The 18,792-nt window shown below is 48.5% G+C and overlaps 1 protein-coding gene across 2 annotated transcripts in view; it reads right to left on the bottom strand.

Moving 5' to 3' along the window:
- Positions 1-18,792, bottom strand: part of mpp2b (MAGUK p55 scaffold protein 2b) — a 667,238-nt gene that overhangs the window by 287,201 nt on the left and 361,245 nt on the right. The window contains exon 1 of one of the 2 annotated variants that reach the window (XM_085966349.1): positions 12,407-12,756. The exons of the other annotated variant lie outside the window; for it this stretch is intronic. Coding sequence (XP_085822475.1) covers positions 12,407-12,494 — 88 coding nt within the window. The 5' untranslated portion in view covers positions 12,495-12,756. Of the gene's footprint in view, positions 1-12,406; positions 12,757-18,792 lie in introns of those variants that run through there. 2 annotated transcript variants of the gene reach the window in all.

The raw sequence follows: 18,792 nt of genomic DNA, 5'->3' as shown, positions 1-18,792 counted from the left end.
CCTATTTTCCTCTCACATCCCTCTATATTCTTCCTTTTCATATATTTATCAAATTTCTTTTTAAATTCGGTTATATTCTCTGGGATAATTTTCCAAGTTTGTCCTTCCGGGCAGGGAGCCTCATCAGCGGGCCATGTACGTTGGGAAATAGTGGGCAATGCAAGGCTCTCGCCAGTAAAGCAAACTCAGAAATAGCCTCTCGTGGTAAAGCATTCCATGGTCAGATAATCCTTTGTGTAAATTCATTTATTTTAACTTCTCCCCTCATGATAATCCTGAGTCTATGCCACTTGTTAGCGACTTGTCAATCAGTGGAAACAATCTTTCACTATTTACCTTCTCAAACCCTTTCATAATTTTGGAAACTCTATTGGATTCCCTTAAGCTTCTCTGTTCTAGTGAAAACAAAATCCCAATTTTTCCCCAGCATGTTTTAATGGGGCATCCACAGTTACATGTAATATTCTAATCTTGAATTAATCAATGTCTTGTACAAATTGATCACTTTTTTGCATTGGCATTCAATGCCCTTGCAACTCGCTAATGCAATCCTGCAAAACACTGGAAGAAGCCTTCTCAATTAATAGTTAATTTTTTCCCCAAAACATTCATTCATGCAGAGCCCGTCAGTAGATCCTGAGACAACTCTGATGCTACCACGTTCAAGTTCCTAAACTTAGCAATAACTGCGTCTGATCCCGAGGCACCAAGTTCAAGACATTCCGAATAGGATTGCGACAGCCTGTAACTTGATTTCTCAAACTCATATTTGGTTTTCTTTCTGCTGCAAAAAGTTTTCTTCAGATGGCACATGAATCTTATATTTGTAATCACCCATGGGTTCCTGCTGTGTCCTTATTATGTCATTCAGCTCACCAAGAATGTTCACTGCAATAATAAGTTGCACTGGTCATACTTGCCCATACTTTTTTAATCCATTAAGGAAAGAAAATAATCACAAAGACAACTTCCAAGAACTCTTCTTGGCCACTGAAGGTAATGTTAGTCTAAACATTACAATCTATATTACCCTGATCCAGTGACGTGCCACAGATGACGTTTCTTGGCTCCAAGTATCTGATTCTCTGTCCCTACATTTTTACAACTTCAAACTCCATTTTTAACGAGATGATTGCCCAGCTCCCGGCTAAAGGCAGCACTGTTTCAGCATCATCACTGTCAGAAGTGAATTCTTCAGAATACTTCAACAGTCATCACTACTGGCACCATAGAAAACTGAGACACCCACTTGGAAATGAAACTGTTACTGGCACAAATCCGTGTTCTAACATGTTACAGCTCAACACATTGCTTCATTGGCATGTCACACTACCTAGTGAATACACAAAGGAGTTAACAATTTGCTGTTCCTCCTGTCACAAAATCTGCAGAGAATCTGCAAATGACAACTTATTTCAACATAAAAATAAATTCAGAAAAACAATTGAACATTTTCTTTGGAACGTCTGTGCCAAGAAGTATGCAGCTTGGAGGCCATTTTAGGGCTCCTAGTGGGAAGTCTTGCCTGCCGGGATCATATATTGGAAATTTGGGCATACACTAGCCAAAATTTTCTGACTATTAAAATGAATGATTTTAATATTGTGGGCAGTCCCAGCCTGAATTTCTGATATGCATTTCTGATGAGCGAGGTTTACTGCTGAGAGTGCAGCCTTGTAAAGTTACCCTCTCCCACCACCCGTGTACATACCCTATTCTAATGTACCACTTTTAAAAAGCCAGTATTTCCTCCTATTTACTTTTCTCAATACGTGTTCTATTAAGTGCGCAATATTATCACTATATAGTTTTGTAACATACATATGCAACTTGCATGTATTGAAATGTTGCATTAAGATTAAGAGAGTCATTAGTATTTAATGAGCTTGGGATCCAATTAATTAGCACTCATTAGTTTACAGCATTTTACAGTTGAAAATAAGAGTATATGGTATTTGGAAATCACAAGAAATCAGTTGATTTAACAGTTCTGCTCGGTACCTCTTGGACTATGCCTTCAGTCACCTCCGTTAGATTTTCTACTTCTGCTAAGCATCCATTCCAGATTTAGCAAAGTGCCTTGGGACATTTACTATGTTAAAGGCAAGTTGTGACTGTTTAATATTTACATAAGTCTCCTATTCTGACACTCTCTGAGAAACCAAGACGAACAATATAAAATACCCAGAAATTCGGGTCTCCACGAATGAGTACGCACGGGGTACTCACCCGTAGGCCCAACGAAAGTGCCGGTTTCGTGCATGCGCGGGGAACCGGATCTTCCATTCCCTTGAAAGAAGGGGTTCAGAGGTGGAACGCGTGCGCGGGAGAGGCAGCGCGTGCGCATTGAACTTACGTTTTTTTTTCCAGGTTTCTCCGGGAGGGTAAGTCTCCAGGAGTTACACTTTTAAAAAGCAGGCGCAAGGCCTGCTTTTAACAAGGTAAGTGGTGAATTAATTAAAATTAAAACATTTTTTCCACAGGTTTATTATTTTTAAATACTTTAAAGAAAGGTAAGTTTATTTTTAGCCCTGTTAGAAAATGTAATTAATTTTTTCAAAAATTTAAATTATTGTTTAAAAGAGTTATTTTATATAATTTATAGTTATTATAAAAATGTGATTAAAAAAAACATTATTTTAAGTTTTAGTGATGTTTTGGGGCTTATAGTATTTATGGTTTTGACAGCTCTTCCTGTCAATTTTATGAATGGGCATTCCCTGCTACCATTGGCTCTCCATGGCCCATGTGACCCCAGGGGACACATCGAACTAACTGCGCCCCTGGGATACACAAGCACTGCGCGCCGGCAGTTGGAGGAGGCCCAAGATCGGAATCCCACACGGGCCCACAGCTCAACGGCCGGCGCGCTAGGTAAATGCAGGTCGGAGGCTTGCACCCGCGGGAAGCCTCCGACCCGAATTTCTGGGCCACGGTTTATACCTTCCATGAATAGAGGAAGTATATCAAAGTTCCCCTGTTAACACACTCATCACAATAAACTGCTACTTACAAGATTCTCAAAGACACTGTTCACTAGAGCATAGTGCACTTAACTGTAAAATATAATCTAATTCTGGCCCAAATATTCAGCTAAAAATCCATATTCAGCGTTCATGCAACAGAAAATCACACCAGATTTAAAGAGGTTTCCAGGAGCTGAACATTTACGGCATCACAAGGTAACAATTTCTCTGGTTGCTATGCGTGGCACTGATTTGCATGTGTTCATGAAGGTTTCCTTTGCTTGGTATATCTCGTAAAATTGTAAACAAGAATGTATCGTGCTACTTCAGAGTGATGAGAGAAATTCTTACCACTACATTCAGAATCAATAAGTACTTTGTTTTGTCAAAAAAAAAACCTGGTTCAGTCTAAACTTCGTGTAAAGACAAGGGCCTAGAAATTCAGTTGGGCGCGCCAGCCGTTAGCGCCTTAGGAGGAGTAGATCTCGAGTGCTAGGCGCTTATCGCCCGGGCGCAGCGCGATCTGCGCCTCTCCCCAACTTCAGGACACATTTAGCGCCGGCGCAAAGTCTTAGCGCGCGCCCCGCTGCGCGCGCAGATCATGACGTCATTTAATAGTGCAACGCCCTTTGTGCGCCCCAAACCGGAACTTCACTCGCGCCGGCCCATTGTGCACCGGGCGGCCCGAGCGACTGTGAAGTGGAACGGTACACAGCCGAGCCGGGCCGCGGGGAGCGCTAATTAAAGGGCACTTACCCTGCACTATAAAGGCCAGCCATTTTGCAGCATTCACTCTTGTGCGACGGTTTTTTGGACAGAGACCAAGGAGGAGAGCTTACTGGTTTGGACCAACACTAGGACAGGTATTTTTGGCTCAGGCCAGAGCTTAGCAATTATCTTTGCCTTCATTGAGAGCTCAGTGTTTGCCAGCATATAATGGGGGCTGCATTGGGTGCCAACGCTGACTTTCAGCCTTATGCCAGAAGGGCTTACAGACGCCGTGAGAGAGTGGCAGCCCTGGCTAGACGCAGAGGGGGCAACAGGCGTCGCCAAGTGAGGCCTTACCCACCCAGGGTATACCGCCAGCAGTCCTCCTATCTGACCATGTCTGCCGCGATGTGTGTTAGGAGGCTGCGATTCAGAAGGGAGGTCGTTGCAGACATCTGCCAGCTGCTTCACAGAGATCTGCAGCCACAGCTGATGCGCAGGACGTCTCTGTCGGTGGCAGTGAAGGTGACGGTGGCTCTGAACTTCTATGCCACCGGCTCCTTCCAATCCGCTGCTGGGGACATCGCTAACATCTCCCAGTTCGCCGTGCATTGCTGCATCCGCCAGGCGACAGAAGCCCTTTTCACAAGGAGACATCAATTCATCTCCTTCCCCATGACCCTGGACAAGCAGCAGCAGCGTGCAGTGGGATTTGCAAGAATAGCGGGCTTCCCCATGGTGCAGGGCGCCATTGACTGCACGCATGTGGCTTTGCGGGCACCTCTTGAGCATGCCGAGGATTACTGCAACCGGAAGGGCTACCATTCCCTCAATGTACAGCTGGTGTGTGACCACAGGCAGCGCATCCTAGCTGTCAATGCCCGCTTTCCAGGCAGCAGCCACGATGCCTTTATCCTGCGACAGACAACTGTGGCTGACATGTTCCAGGCACAGCCTCCCCCAAGAGGATGGCTTATCGGGGACAAAGGCTATCCTTTGTGTACCTGGCTCATGACCCCGCTCCGCGCGCCCACGACCCCTGCTGAAGAGGCATACAACGAGAGCCATCAAGCGACTAGGAACATCATAGAACAAACAATCGGCGTCCTCAAGCAACGGTTCCGCTGTCTCGATCGCTCCGGGGGAGCCCTCCAGTATTCGCAGGATCGAGTCTCCCAATTCGTCGTCGTTTGCTGCATGCTGCACAACCTGGCTATCCGCAGGACTCAGGCACTGCCACCTCACGTTGGACCACCACCTCAGGAGGAGGAGCAGGAGGAGCATGAGGAGGAGGAGGACGAGGAGTACCAGCCCAGGAGGGAGGCACAAGGTCCAAGGGCCGCCCGTCGGCGGCTTATTGAACGTCACTTCTAGGCCCCCTGTCAGGGAATGGCATGTGCCAATGAAAGAACATGATTGCAGCCGCTCCGCAAGCCCTCAGCCGGTTAAGGCAACAAACACTTCAAAGATCAAACATGGACAATGTTAATAAATAAAATGCTTTATTGTTCAAACTCAGCTCCCTTCCCACATGAAAACCAAAAACAGACGAAACCCCCAAAAAACACTCAAACAAATTACTCGCTCCCACAACCTGGAGAGGATTAACAAAATAGTGCAACTAAAATGGCCGTCATTCTCGGCCTTCGTAAAAAACAAACATCACATCATCGGCCTTCAAAAAACAAACATGCAAATCTCGGCCTCAAAAAACAAACACAACTGGCCACACATTCGACTATTTGGCCCGCTAGGGCGATGCCTTGGCCATCTTTGTGTGGCCCCTGCCCACCCTGCTGCTCCTCCTCAAAGTAAGGCCATTGGCTGCTGCAAGGCTGGGGGCAGGCGCCTGAGGGGCACATGTCGTGACGGCAGATGCCCTTGGGGGTCGGCCTAGTCGAGGTCTGGCCGTCGAGCGGTCGGCTGTTGAATGCTGCAGCTGTGGCTGGCCAGCATCAGTCGCTGCAGTAGCTCCTGCCAGCTCCACTGGGGGAGTGGCAGTGGCGGCTGGAGGAATGCGGGCAAGCTGGCGGATGGCAGGCGCTCGCTGGTCGCTTGAGACACTGGCACTCGCCCGGGCCAGCACTGCAGCATGCGCACCAATCTGCCGAGGGACAGACCGCTGTGCTGCTGCAGCGCGCCGGGTGCCCTGGCGATGCCTAGCTGACACAGCGAGTGTGGCAGCAGTGAGTGCCCGTGTTGACCTGTTCACTGACCGCATCAGAGCAGCCATTGACTGGACGGCACCACTGATCACCTGGCCAGTCGCTGCCAGAGCTGCCCCGAATTCCGCCCGACTCGCTGCCTGATCTGCCCCAAATTCCGCCCGACTCGCTGCCTGATCTGCCCGGAATTCCGCCCGACTGATGGCCTCTGAGGGCCCGAACTCGGTCACACTCCGAGAGAGGGACTCGATGGCCTCAGGCAACCGTGCCACTGCCGCCATGAGCTCCGTGTGCCGGCGCTCCAAGTCCACGGACAAGTCCTCGAGGCGTTCCATCTCCTCGGCGAAGACCATCTCCGGACTGGTGGCCGGACTCTCCCTCTGGGGAGAAGGCCGCCGAGCTGGCCGACCCTTCCTGCGTTGCTGTTCGTCGCTGGGCCCAGCAATTGGACTCCCCTCCGACGCATCCCCACTCTGGGGAGAAGGCCGCCGAGCTTCCACCCCCCTCCCGCGTTTCTGCAGGCCGCAGGTCCCATGAGCTCCCCTCCCCTTCGAAACTTCCGCCACGCTCCCCTCCAGGGAAGACGTGTCCCCTACATTGGCCTGGGTGGCCGCGGCTGAGGGTTCCCCTGATGGGCCGCCTTCCTCTTGCTCCTCCTCCTGCTCCTCTTCTGAGGGGCTGTCACTGGCAAGTTCAGGGACCTCCTCCTCACCATCTGAAAGCAGGAAGGCACAAGAGTAGCTTTAGACTGAGGAGAGGGCGTCAGCAAGGGATGCATGAGTGGTGGCATTCAGCGCATTGGTCAGACAGTGGCAAAGGATGTAGATCTGATGCGCAAGTGGGACGAGAGAGGTCCAAACGTGGATGTCCTTACCATTGGTGGCCAGAACAGGGTCGGCATCTCCACATGCAAGAGGGCCAATCACCCGGGCACCCATGATGCGCTCCACGCGATGTTGAAGCTCGGTGAGCAGCTGGATCTGGGGTCGGCCTCCCCCGGTCGCAGTCCGGCTCTTCCGATTATTTGCCAGCTTGGCCTGCAAGAGAAAGGACGGCCTCTAAGTACAGTGTGTCGCCCTGATCTTGTGTGCATTGCCTCCCATGGTGGAATAGCCTGGCCAGTGTGTTAAGTGCAGATTGTGCAATTGATGTTCATGCCTGTTCCATCGCTGCTGGATGAGGGCTGGCCATTAGGGCTTTCAGGTCCCTTTGCCCATAATGTGAGGTGCACATGCAAGGATGAGGAGGTCACTGGAAAGGGTACTCACCCTGACAATCCGCGTGAGGTCATTAAACTTTTTGCGGCATTGGACACCGCTCCTGGGGACCTCACTGTTGGCTGACAGCTTGCTGGCGACATGCCTCCAGGCTCTCCTGTAGACGCGGCACGGCGCCCTCTTGCCATTGTGCGGGTACAAAACATGGCGCCTCTTCTCCACAGCAGCAACCAGCACACTCAGATCACGCTCCGAGAAGCGCTGCGCACGTTCACGGGCCTTCTCCATGGCTTCAGGCGCTATTTGGGTCCAGCAGCAGTGTTCAGGCCTAGCTGCAGGGCTCCACTATCCAGGGCATGGCAGCAGACACAGTCGACCCTTCCCCCTTAAGAGCTGGCCGGCGCCAGGGTGTCTGCTGTCAATCACGAGATGGCCGCACCTGCGCTGCGCCCGGCCTCGGCGCTATCGATCAGCACCTCCGGCTTAGCGCCCAAACAGAGGCGTCCAACACCAGTTTTAGCGCTCGAGCGAACTCTTAGGGCGAAGCTAATGAATATCGGAGAAGTGGCCTCGATTTGGCGGCGGGCGCAAACTTTAGCGGCCGCCCCACTTTACCGCCCCAAAAGTGGCTACAATGAATTTCTAGGCCAAGAAGCCATTCCTTTAATACAAAAGCAAAATACTGCAGATGCTGGAAATCTGAAATAAAAAGAGAAAATGCTGGAAATACTCAGCGGGTCAGGCAGCATCTGTGGAGAGAGAAACAGATGACCCTGAAATGTTGACTCTGTTTCTCTCTCCACAGATGCTGCCTGACCTGCTGAGTATCTCCAGCATTTTCTCTTTTTATGTCATTCCTTTGCTGGTTTATTCTTACTACATAGTCTAACTGGAAGCTCAAGAAACAGCTTGGGGTTTCTCTGAACTTGAGCTCTGCCAGCTAAATAGAAGTCTGTTTATTTTGATATCCACTACTGACTGAGAGAAGCTACTCTAATAAGAGCTACTTTCAATGTAAAATTTATCCCTTTTTATATCTCAGTGATATATTAGAGTACAATATAATATAATACATAATATACTAGATGGAGTGCCCGGTGGTGCCGAGGCTTTTTCGAGGGCATGTTGTTGTTGGAAGAGAGAGAGGGAGCGACTGGGGGGAAGAGAGAGAGCGACGAGGGGGAGGGGGAGGGGAGGGGGGAGGAGGGGGAGGAGGGGGGAGGGAGGGGGGAGGGAGCGGGGAGGGAGGGGGTAGGGGAGGAGGGGAGGAGGGGGAGGGGGAGTGGGGGAAGGGGAAGGGGAAGGGGGGCGATGAGGGAAGGGGAGGGGGGAAGGGGAGAGGGGGAAGGGGAGGGGGAGGGAGGGGGCAAGGGGGGGAAGGGGAGAGGGAGGGGGCAAGGGGGGAAGGGGAGGGGGAAGGGGAAGGGGGGAAGGGGGACAAAGGGGGTGTGGGGGAGGGAAGGGGGAGGTGGAAGGGAGGGGGTGTGGGGGGGGAAGGGGGGTGTGGGGGGAAAGGGGGAGGGGAAGGTGGGAAAGGGGGGTGGGGGGAAAGGGGGTGTGGGGGAGGGAAGGGGGAGGTGGGAGGGAAAGGGGGGTGGGGGGAAGGGGAAGGGGGGAAAGGGGTAGGTGGGGGTGAAGGGGGGGTTGGGGTTGAAAGGGAGGGGGAGATGGAGGGGGGAAAGGGAGGGGGGGAAGGGGGTGTTGGGGGGTAGGGGGTGTGGGGGAAGGAGGGGGGAGGGGGGAGGGGGGAGCCAGCAGACGCTCTCCCCTTTGCCAGTGTTGGTCCCTGTCTGGGCCGGAAGCCTGGGACTGGAGTTGCGCTGCTGGCCGTTGGAGAAGCCTCGGGCCCCTGCACTGACATGGCCCAGCCTACCTTTTAATACCTTGAAACATGAAACTTAAAGTGCTTATAAAACATTTTTGGTAAATCTTTCTATAACATACACTTTACAACCTCACCAATCTTTTTATTAAAAAAGGGGTCCTCACCTGTCAGTGTGTTGTATCACAAACAATGGCCGCCGCTTGCTTTTCAGTTGGAAAGATTAGGCCCTGCCCACACAGTCAATTGTCTGTCCCGGTCACCAGGACCCGATTGGGAGCACTGAAGCCCCACCCATTCTATGTTCCTGTACTAAGATGGCCACGCATGCACTCTGTTACACACTGAATCAAAATGGCGTCGCACTGAAACTTTTCACCCTCCTTGACAAAGATGGCTGCCATTAACCTGGGGCTGTCAGCAGAAGAAATTCCCTCAGCTGCAAACACAGGATCTTCAGATTATTATTTGGGGCTTGCGACCTACCCCAGTTGCTTATGAAGCCTCCCCACCTACCGACCCCGGGAATGGAGCTGAGGCAGCACACCCTCTCCCCTGTGCCAGTGTTGGTCCCTGTCTAGGCCGGGAGCCTGGGACTGGAGTTGCGCTGCTGGCAGTTGGAGTAGCCTAGGCCCCGGGGCTGGAAAAACGGTGAAAGGTAGGAAAATTATAGAGGTTAGAGAAAAGATTTACAAATTAATTAACTTTTTTAAAAAAGAATGGCCTAGAAATTCAGTATAGCCACTTTTGGGGCGGTAAAGTCGGGCGGACGCTAAAGTTTGCGCCCGGCGCAAAGTCGAGCCCCCTTTGCCGATATTCAGTTGCATCGCCCTAAGAGGTTGCTGCTGCGCTAAAACAGGCAATGCACGACTATCATTAGGCGCTAAGCCAGCAGCCCGGGGCGCTACCACCGGAAGTTGGGCGCAGGGCCGGTGCGGCGAGCGGATCCTCCTCCTCCTCCTCCGTTGCAAAACGGCTGCCTTTTCTACTGCAGGAGTGCCCTTTAATTTGCACTCCCCGCGGCCCGCATCGGCTGAGCACCGTTCGACTCAACAGTCGCTAGGGCCGCCAGGCGCACAATGGGGCGGCGCGAGTGAAGTTCCGGTTCCGGGCGCACAAAGGGCATTGCACGACGAAATGACATCATGATCTGCGCGCGCAATGACTTTGCGCCGGCGCTAAATGTCTACTGAAGTTGGGGCGAGGCGCAGATCACGCTGCGCCCGGGCGCTAAGCGCCTAGCACTTGAGATCTACTCCTCCTAAGGCGCTAACGGCTGGTGCAGCCAACTGAATTTCTAGGCCAATATGTTTTAAAAGCAACTTTTTTTTTTGCTGGAAATGTAGATTTGAAAAGAAACACGCAGAAAGCGGGAAAAAGAAATGAACAGTTTGGAATCAAGATGGCGGCCACTCACCTCGGTTCAGAACAATAAGGCCCGCCCACACACGCACTGATTGGTCAACCGTCAGGTCACTGAACTGTAGGATTGGTCAATCGTCCTGTCACTCGACTGTAGGATGGCCCGACCGCACACGCAGATGAACCCGCCCCCGTGACGCAGCGATTGGTCGACCGTCGGGTCGCTCGACTGTACGATTGGTCAACCTTCACGTCACTCGATGCTAATGAGCGGATAATGAGCAGAATTTTGAACGTTTTTTGGATACCATCGGAACAATTTTTGTCCGACCAAAAAGTAAATACGCCTACAAGAGTCCCCTAATGATGAGCTTTCTTTTGATATAACATATGTGTAGGTACGCTCTATAACTTTTGATTGTATAGCCGGACAGAGAGGCAGAAAGACAGACAGAGCGACATACCGTTTTATATATATAAGATATAAATGAATATACACGCACATATATACATCCATATATACATACATACATAGTAATGTTTTGGACATGAGACATTGGTCCATCTGGTCTAACCTTTCAAACCCCCCATCAGTTTTCTTACCATGATCTAAGAGCCATGTAGACCCTTAATTAAGAGGAATAAATAATAAACTAATAGGTTTAAACCCTATAATGTTTTCTGTTCCACCTCCCTCGTCAGTAATCTGTTCCACAATTCTAGCGTCCTTTTACTAAACATTTGTTGCCTAAATTTCCTTAATTTTGAATCATGTCTTCGAACTCTCAAATCCTATCCGACAGAACTACTTTCCAGGACCTCTATCTATTTCCTCGTCACTTGCTTCTCCAGAGAGGAGATTATAACACTGCGTAACAAACATCTGCTGAACGAGCACCTGTGGGTTCCTCACTAAGTCAGCCGCTATGCAGAACTGCAACAACTGGAAACCCATTCCAAAATCATCATTTCAAGATATTCATATACAGATCTGACACTACTTATAGTTTATTCACAAAAATCATGAACTTTGGAAATATTTTTTTTTTTTTTTAAACACACAGACGTTGGAGGAGTTGATCGAAAGCAAGAGCAAACTATCTTGTTTCTAGGTGCTCTGTTTCAATTCTTGTTTACTTTTGTTACAATTTCTCTACTCCTCCTTTTAAGATATTTTGAATTGTAATTTTTGGCAGGTTCTTGACGTCACATAAAAGTACCTTCAAGTAACAAAAATTGCAGCTTAAAACTTCGGGGGGAAAAAAACAAAGCTAAAAATGATGGTTGCCAATGTGGTCGCATGATCACTTAATGTGCTCAAATTCCATTATCTGCTATTTTTTACCTGTTTATTGTAAATGGGTTAACACCTCCGTTACAACAGCAGGAAAAGGAGTTTGATACAAATGCACTGAGCATCTGCACGATAACATGGATGCAGTCATTTCCAGGCAATAGAGTGAAGGAATTTACTCTCCATGCTGTAATTTTGCAAAACACCATAACTAAAGAAAAGTTTTTAAAAAACGACAAGCAGGATCAAGTAATTGTTTCGCCAACAATTGGTCTCAGAAAGGACAACTCAAACAGTTAGCTCATCTTTAATTAATGCTCAGACAGCAGCAGACTGATTTAAATGCAAATCCTCTCTGCTCACCCACAGTATGTGTGTAGCCTGGCGAAGGCTTTGCTCCTCCAAAGCTTCACGAGGTGACACGAACATGAAAAGGTAAAATATTTGACACGCTCTACCCGGTATGGTTATGTCACGACAAGTTAATGTCAGCCTTGTTTCTGCATCTAGATTTGACACTTGGTGCCTGCTTCTGTAACTAAGTGGAATTGTCTTGAATAGCAATTCTCCAAGTATTCCTTACTGTTCTTGTTCTGTCACTGTTTTCTTTATCATTTAAAAGGAATAAAGTAGAGTAAAAAGGTACAATTATTCAAGTGAATCTAGCAAAACATGCATGATGGTTGGAACAAAGCTTTCATTTCAGCCTAATTCTTATATAAAATGCTGAACAGAGTTACATATACAAGAGTGCTATGCATTGACAGTAATGTACCAACCATAACCTTGAAAACAACAACAAAATCCTCATTACAGCAAACAGTGTGATGATAATTACAATCCAAATAGCTCATTGATAAGAGAAATCTTACCTCCTTCACTCTGGTTTGACTCAGTCCCTTCAAATGATGCTAAAGAACCCACTTCTAATGAGGTGCTGTGTGGCTGACCATTAGCCATGCTGGGCTTTACTTAAGCTCGAGAATATCTTTCTGCCTCTGCTGTGTGTGGTAAACGTATAGGCTCCCGATGCCCTCTTTCTACTTCAGGAGGTCAAACAGGCTACATGCCAGCTGGCTATTACAGAGTTCATCAATGAGAAGAGAGTCTGGCACATTTCATCTTTGACTGAGCAAACAGTTTAATGTGTATAGGGTCCCCTCCGTGGCTTCTGTCCAGCTAAGTGCTCCAAGCCCGGCTTTTTCCACACACACATACACAACTCGAATTGGCCTGAATTCTCAAATGGGAGGTGATATGGGAGCTGATGCAGTTGATATCAGCTCCTTTAGCTCTATTGTATGTTCGCTACACAAGTTCCTTCCGTCCCCCACCCCCGCCCAAAGTAATCTGATAGGCAGCAATTGTAAATTTTCTCTTATAGTTTAAATAACCCTTAGAGTACCGAACATCCATTTTGAATTAGTGACCTTCTTATTTTAATTCCTATCCATTTTCCCTCCCAATGGTTTTTCATGGTGCCCCAGACATCACTACGTGGTCTCTTAGTAGAAGATAACACAGACTGACCTAAAGCTTCTCATTGTGTGTCTGTGATCCCATCTTCCTAGCTTTTGCGCTAAATTTCCTTCCTTTGGTAGTTCCAGATAGCAATTGATTCAGGCCAATGATCAAATTTCTCCCTCCCCCCCTCCCCCCCCAATTTCAATATTTTCCTGACATCCCAAGCAGCCTAATGGACAGATGCATCTGGCTTTCCTGCTAGTTAACTGGATGGTAGCAATTCATTGAGAGGTCTGATTGAATGTTGCCTCATTCTATAATAGTAGGGTGATCATATTTTCTAAACTGAATCTGGGGATACTCAGGGTGGGAAGCACAGCAAAGAAGCCAGGATGGATAATATAGGTCGCACAGCGCAGCGAGGCAAAAACATTTTGCTATTTTGATGCAACCTGAATCCGCAAAAAGCAGCGGCAGAACTTTCCACCTGAATAATGCGGCTCCTCTCCCCTCCTCACAGCCCGACACTCACCCACACCATCCGAGCCCGCTGGCTCCCGAGACATCCACCTGCCTTGGCTCCAGTCGCCGCTCATTCGTCAGCGGCCCCCATTACGCGGACATTTAGGCTCCGGGGCCGATTTCTCGTTAACCAAACTTCACAGGACTATCCAGGGATTCGGTGGGGTGGGGGGGGGGGTGGCGGTTGGGATAGGGGGTGGGGGGGGAGGAGCATGCGGCCACAGAGCGCGATCTCCGTATAGATTAAATTCCCTCAGTGAGTCCACCCCTTCTACTGGTTGCAAACAGGAGATTGACATCCCTCCCACCAATCGGAAGCCGCCCCGCCACAAAGCCCCGCCCACTTTATTGACCGACTGCAGGGCCACTTGGGGGTCATGTGATTCCTGATTTGAACCCATGCCTATTTGCAGAGGAGATTCCTGAACCGGGAACTCTTCCGGGGACTGTCCCCGGAAAACGGGGATGTATGGTCTCTCTAATAATAGTCCATCGGGAGAAGTATGGGGAAAAGCATTTTACATGATACATTCACTTCAATTGCCTGATAGAGAGGGTATATTTAGTGCAATTGCCCCAGTTCCTTGATAGTCTGTCAGATAAATACCCATGCTGGTTTAACAACCTCGACAGACTACAAGAAATGTAATGCTGCAAAATACCATAAAAAGCAAACTATTTAGACGGTAAGCAATTTAAAAATTGCCAAAAGTACACACATAATCTCTGGAACAAGGTTAATGAGGAAAAGCCAGGTCATTAAGCAGGATACCTGCCATTGCATGGGGCTCAAATCACAATCAGATATCCATTGTTGGCCTCCTGTGATTCTCAGAACTACAGGGTGGTTTGCTCCGACCTCCCACTGCTATAATAATTGACTTTGCGGAAAATAGGGGGGTGTTGGGGGGTAACCATCTTTAGTAGCTTTCACAGGAGAGATTGACTGAGGCTGATTTCAGGTGTTCCCTCTCTGCCTGATACTTTCTCTACCCACTATAAAAGAGTATCGGTTTTGTCACTGGTGCAATGCTCGAACAAGCAGCTCACAGATGGGAACACAAGGGTGACGCATATTGGGCACTAAACCTGTCAGTGAGTCTCACTGGGATCTACAGTGTCACAGCAGCTCATGGCCCCAAAGGGGCCCAAGTATATGAACTCACATTCTCCTAGGCCACCACCTTCTCAATACAATCATACACACTCTCCCTATACTGTCACACCCCAGACCCCTTAATATGATCACTTCTGAGCTGCTCAATGCTCCTACACCTCAAGATTCCTCTCCTCAATCTTCCAAAAACATACAAACTGCTTTCCTAATTCTCCAATACTGCCTCCCCTCTATTAACTACATCCCAAGAACCTCCTCCCATTATTCCCACACTGTAGAACCACTGTCTCAGTGCTCCTACATGCTCGTGTCCTTCTCCCAGTACTCTCAATCTCTGAACTGCCCTCTCACCAGTATTATAATCTGGGTACCACCCCCTCTCCCCCCACAAGCATAAACCCCATTAAACCCACACCCCACTATCCCCTGAATTCCCATCCCTCAATTGCTCCCATTTCATCAAACCACCTCATTATTCCTGGAGACCTCCACTCCATTCCACTCCCAACATCTTGGTACCATCTTCCAAGCATTGCCATGCTTCTTAACCCCTCCCCTCATCACTATCACTTCCACACTCCCATAAACCATTACCAGATTTCAGGATCTCACCTCTCATTCCTCACGTATCCCATGACTCCTGCACTTAATCCTCCCATGCCCCAGAAACACTTAAACACTGTGCCCCAATTCTCTGCCTCCACATACTCACCAACACAAACCAGCCTTCCACCCAGAACGCAACCGAGTCACATCTATAAATAATTTTTACATCTATACACAAAATACTTCATACAAATTCTATCAGATACATATATCAGAGGAAAATATTTGCTCTACACAAATTGTACACACTAACACAATCTATATACAAATTACAGACATACACAGTTTAATGCAGTCATATTTCACATTAATTTATTTTAACTCCCATTCCCTTCAAAAGCCACACTACAAAAACATACAATATACATCTTAACTTTCATTTAATTATATTAATTTCAATTTCTACAACACTTTATCTATTTTACACTCTTTTCTTGAGTTTTAACCTTTACGTTATTCCAAACTACAACTAAAATGTATCACCACAGTAAAACATTGTCCATTACATCCTCCTTTTCCTAGCAAATTTATCCTCCAACTTCCCATGAACGATGACAGCAATCCACAAGTCATGCTTAAAATTTATTTTTTGCACTTTACATACCTTTCTATTTTGGAGATTGCATGTGAATTTTGTTTATTAATGGTTTGGGATTGGCTGGAAAAATGCTCCTGAGGCTAGTTTTGCAGCCAATTAAGGCAAAGAAGTATCATGGCAAGATAACTACTATGTTTTGCCACGCTGCTTGTCTGACATCCAGTATTAGATTAGCAAAAATTTCCTGCAATTAAATATTGGAAAGACCAAAGCCATTGTCTTTGGCCCCAGCCACCAACCCTAGCCGTAGATTCCATCCCCCTCCCTGGCCAATATCTCAGGCTGAACCAGACTCTGCCTCCTATTTGACCCTGAGCTGAGCTTCCGACCCTATATCCGCACCATCACCAAGACCAGCTACGTTCACCTCCACCTCCCATCTCCGTCCCTGCCTCAGTCTATCTGCTGCTGAAACCTTCATCCATGCCTTTGTTACCTCCAGACTCTAATGCTCTCCCGGCCAGCCTCTCATCTTCTACCCTGGGTAAACTTAAGCTGATCCAGTACTCTGCTGCTCGCATACTAACTCGCACCAAGTCCCATTCTCCCATCACCCCTGTGCTCACTGACTTACACTGGCTCCCATTCCAGCAAAACCTCAAATTTAAAATTCCCATTCTTGTATTCAAAGACCTCCATGGCCTCGCCCCTCCAGCTCTACAACCCTCCTACAAGTCTTTGGGCGAAAAATTCAGATACTTACTGCCACCTGTTAGTGCCAGCGATTCTCAAAAAAATGGCGGCCGCCGCTCTAGCGCCGGCTGGAGGCGGTCCCCCTGGGGGCCGCCATATTCGTGCACCACCGACTTAATGTCACCTATGCAAACTTCGACCCTAGTGCTCAATTCAGCACTGGGTCCTAAGCACGCCCGGTTAACCTGCCGTGCAAGGAGGCTGACAGAGGCGATATCTGCAGCTGTTAAAGGGACACACACATCAATCAGCTAAGTTTGAATGGAAGGATTTGGCCTTGGTTTTTTCAATTTTATTGAAACATAGAAACATAGAAGATAGGAGCAGGAGTAGGCCATTCAGCCCCTCGAGCCTGCTCCGCCATTCAATGCGATCATGGCTGATCATCCAAATTCAGTACCTGCTTTCTCCCCATATCCCTTGATCCCTTTAGCCTTAAGAAATATATCTAACTCCTTCTTGAATATATTTAATGAATTGGCCTCTACTGCCTTCTTTGGTAGAGAATTCCACAGGTTCACCACTCTCTGGGTGAAGAAATTTCTCCTCATCTCTCTCCTAAATGGCTTACCCCTTATCCTTAGACTGTGACCCCTGGTTCTGGACTCCCCGACCATCGGGAACATCCTTCCTGCATCTAGTCTGTCCAGTCTTGTTAGAATTTTATAAGTTTCAATGAGATCCCCTCTCATTCTTCTAAACTCCAGCGAGTATAAGCCCAATCGACCCAATCTCTCCTCATACGTCATTCCTGCCATCCCAGGTATCAGTCTGGTGAATATTCGCTGCACTCCTTCCATGGCAAGAATATCCTTCCTCAGATAAGGCGACCAAAACTGCACACAATACTCAAGGTGTGGTCTCACCAAGGCCCGGTACAACTGCAGCAAGACATCCTTGTTCCTGTACTCAAACCCTCTCGCTACGAAGGCCAACATACCATTTGCCTTCTTAACCGCCTGCTGCACCTGCATGCTTACCTTCAGCGACTGGTGCACAAGGACACCCAGGTCTCGTTGCACTTCCCCTTCTCCCAATCTTTTGCCATTCAGATAATAATCTGCCTTCCTGTTTTTGCCACCAAAGTGGATAACCTCACATTTATCCACGTTATATTGCATCTGCCATGCTTCTGCCCAATCACCCAACCTGTCCAAATCATCCTGGAGTTTCTCGGTATCCTCCTCACAGCACACACGCCCACCCAGCTTTGTGTCGTCTCCAAATTTGGAGATATTACATCTAGTTCCCTTGTCTAGATCATTAATATATATTGTGAATAGTTGGGGTTCAAGGACCGTGGCTGGCTTGCTGCAATATATGTGAAATTTTTTTTTAAGTGTTTTAGGAGCGCTGCTGGACGCTTGCAAGGGCTTGGATGGTAAGTGAACGCCTCTGAGAAGACAGAACATCCTGTGAATAGTCAGCAGGTCACGCTACATCCGTGGAGTTCACATCTCAGGTCTACATGCTGCCTGACCAACTGAGTATTTGCAGCATCTTAAGCTGTCATTTCACATTTACAGCATCCGTTTGCAGAGGGACGAGGAAGTCGCAGAGGAGCAAGACGCAGAAGAGGAGGAAGGCGAAGAGCAGGAATCAGACAGAAGGATGCAACCCAGGCAGTCCCTTTGTGACCGGGATATCTGGGATGGGATCATCCGCCTGCGGTCCCACTGGCTGGGCAGGCTACCTCTTCTTGCTGACCCATGGCTGCGCAGGCTACCTCTTCTTGCTGACCCATGGCTGCGCAGGCTGCGTTTCTTGGGTGAGTGAAATGAGGAAGACACAAGGGTTGTGCAAATATTCAATATTTAAAAGAAGTTCCAAATGTGATTATTCAGCTCTTAAAGCTGAATTACCTTCCTAAACTGAACATCTGGGAAAACTGCCTCAGCACTAACACAAATGGCTCAGCAAGCCAGGGAAGGGGCACCCAGGATCTCGCACGCAGCACTCCAGCTTTGTGCAGGGGGTCAACACTGCAAGACTGGCCCTCTACCCACAATGTGGGAGTATCTTCTGACGGGAGGGCGGGAAACCTAGCGGTTCATGCCAGAAGGGGATAACGTATGAGGGTATCCGCAACTTGTATCCTTTCAGCCCTGCCACTGGCCAAGGGCTCAGCCATGCCCCTGCCAAGAATGGCCAGCACCATCTCCTCCAATGGGATGAGGTGAGGCTAGGAATGGGAGATGTGCCTCGCCATTGGTGCAGATTGTTGGTAGGTGAGTGATTGGGGGTCCTGCATTGATCAG

This window comes from Somniosus microcephalus, chromosome 24 (genome assembly GCF_052327205.1).
Source record: "Somniosus microcephalus isolate GS21.2 chromosome 24, FLI_Smic_1.0, whole genome shotgun sequence".
NCBI classification, from domain to species: domain Eukaryota; kingdom Metazoa; phylum Chordata; class Chondrichthyes; order Squaliformes; family Somniosidae; genus Somniosus; species Somniosus microcephalus.
Note: the sequence above shows the minus strand (reverse complement) of the source record. Positions and strands in the feature narration are given on the sequence as shown.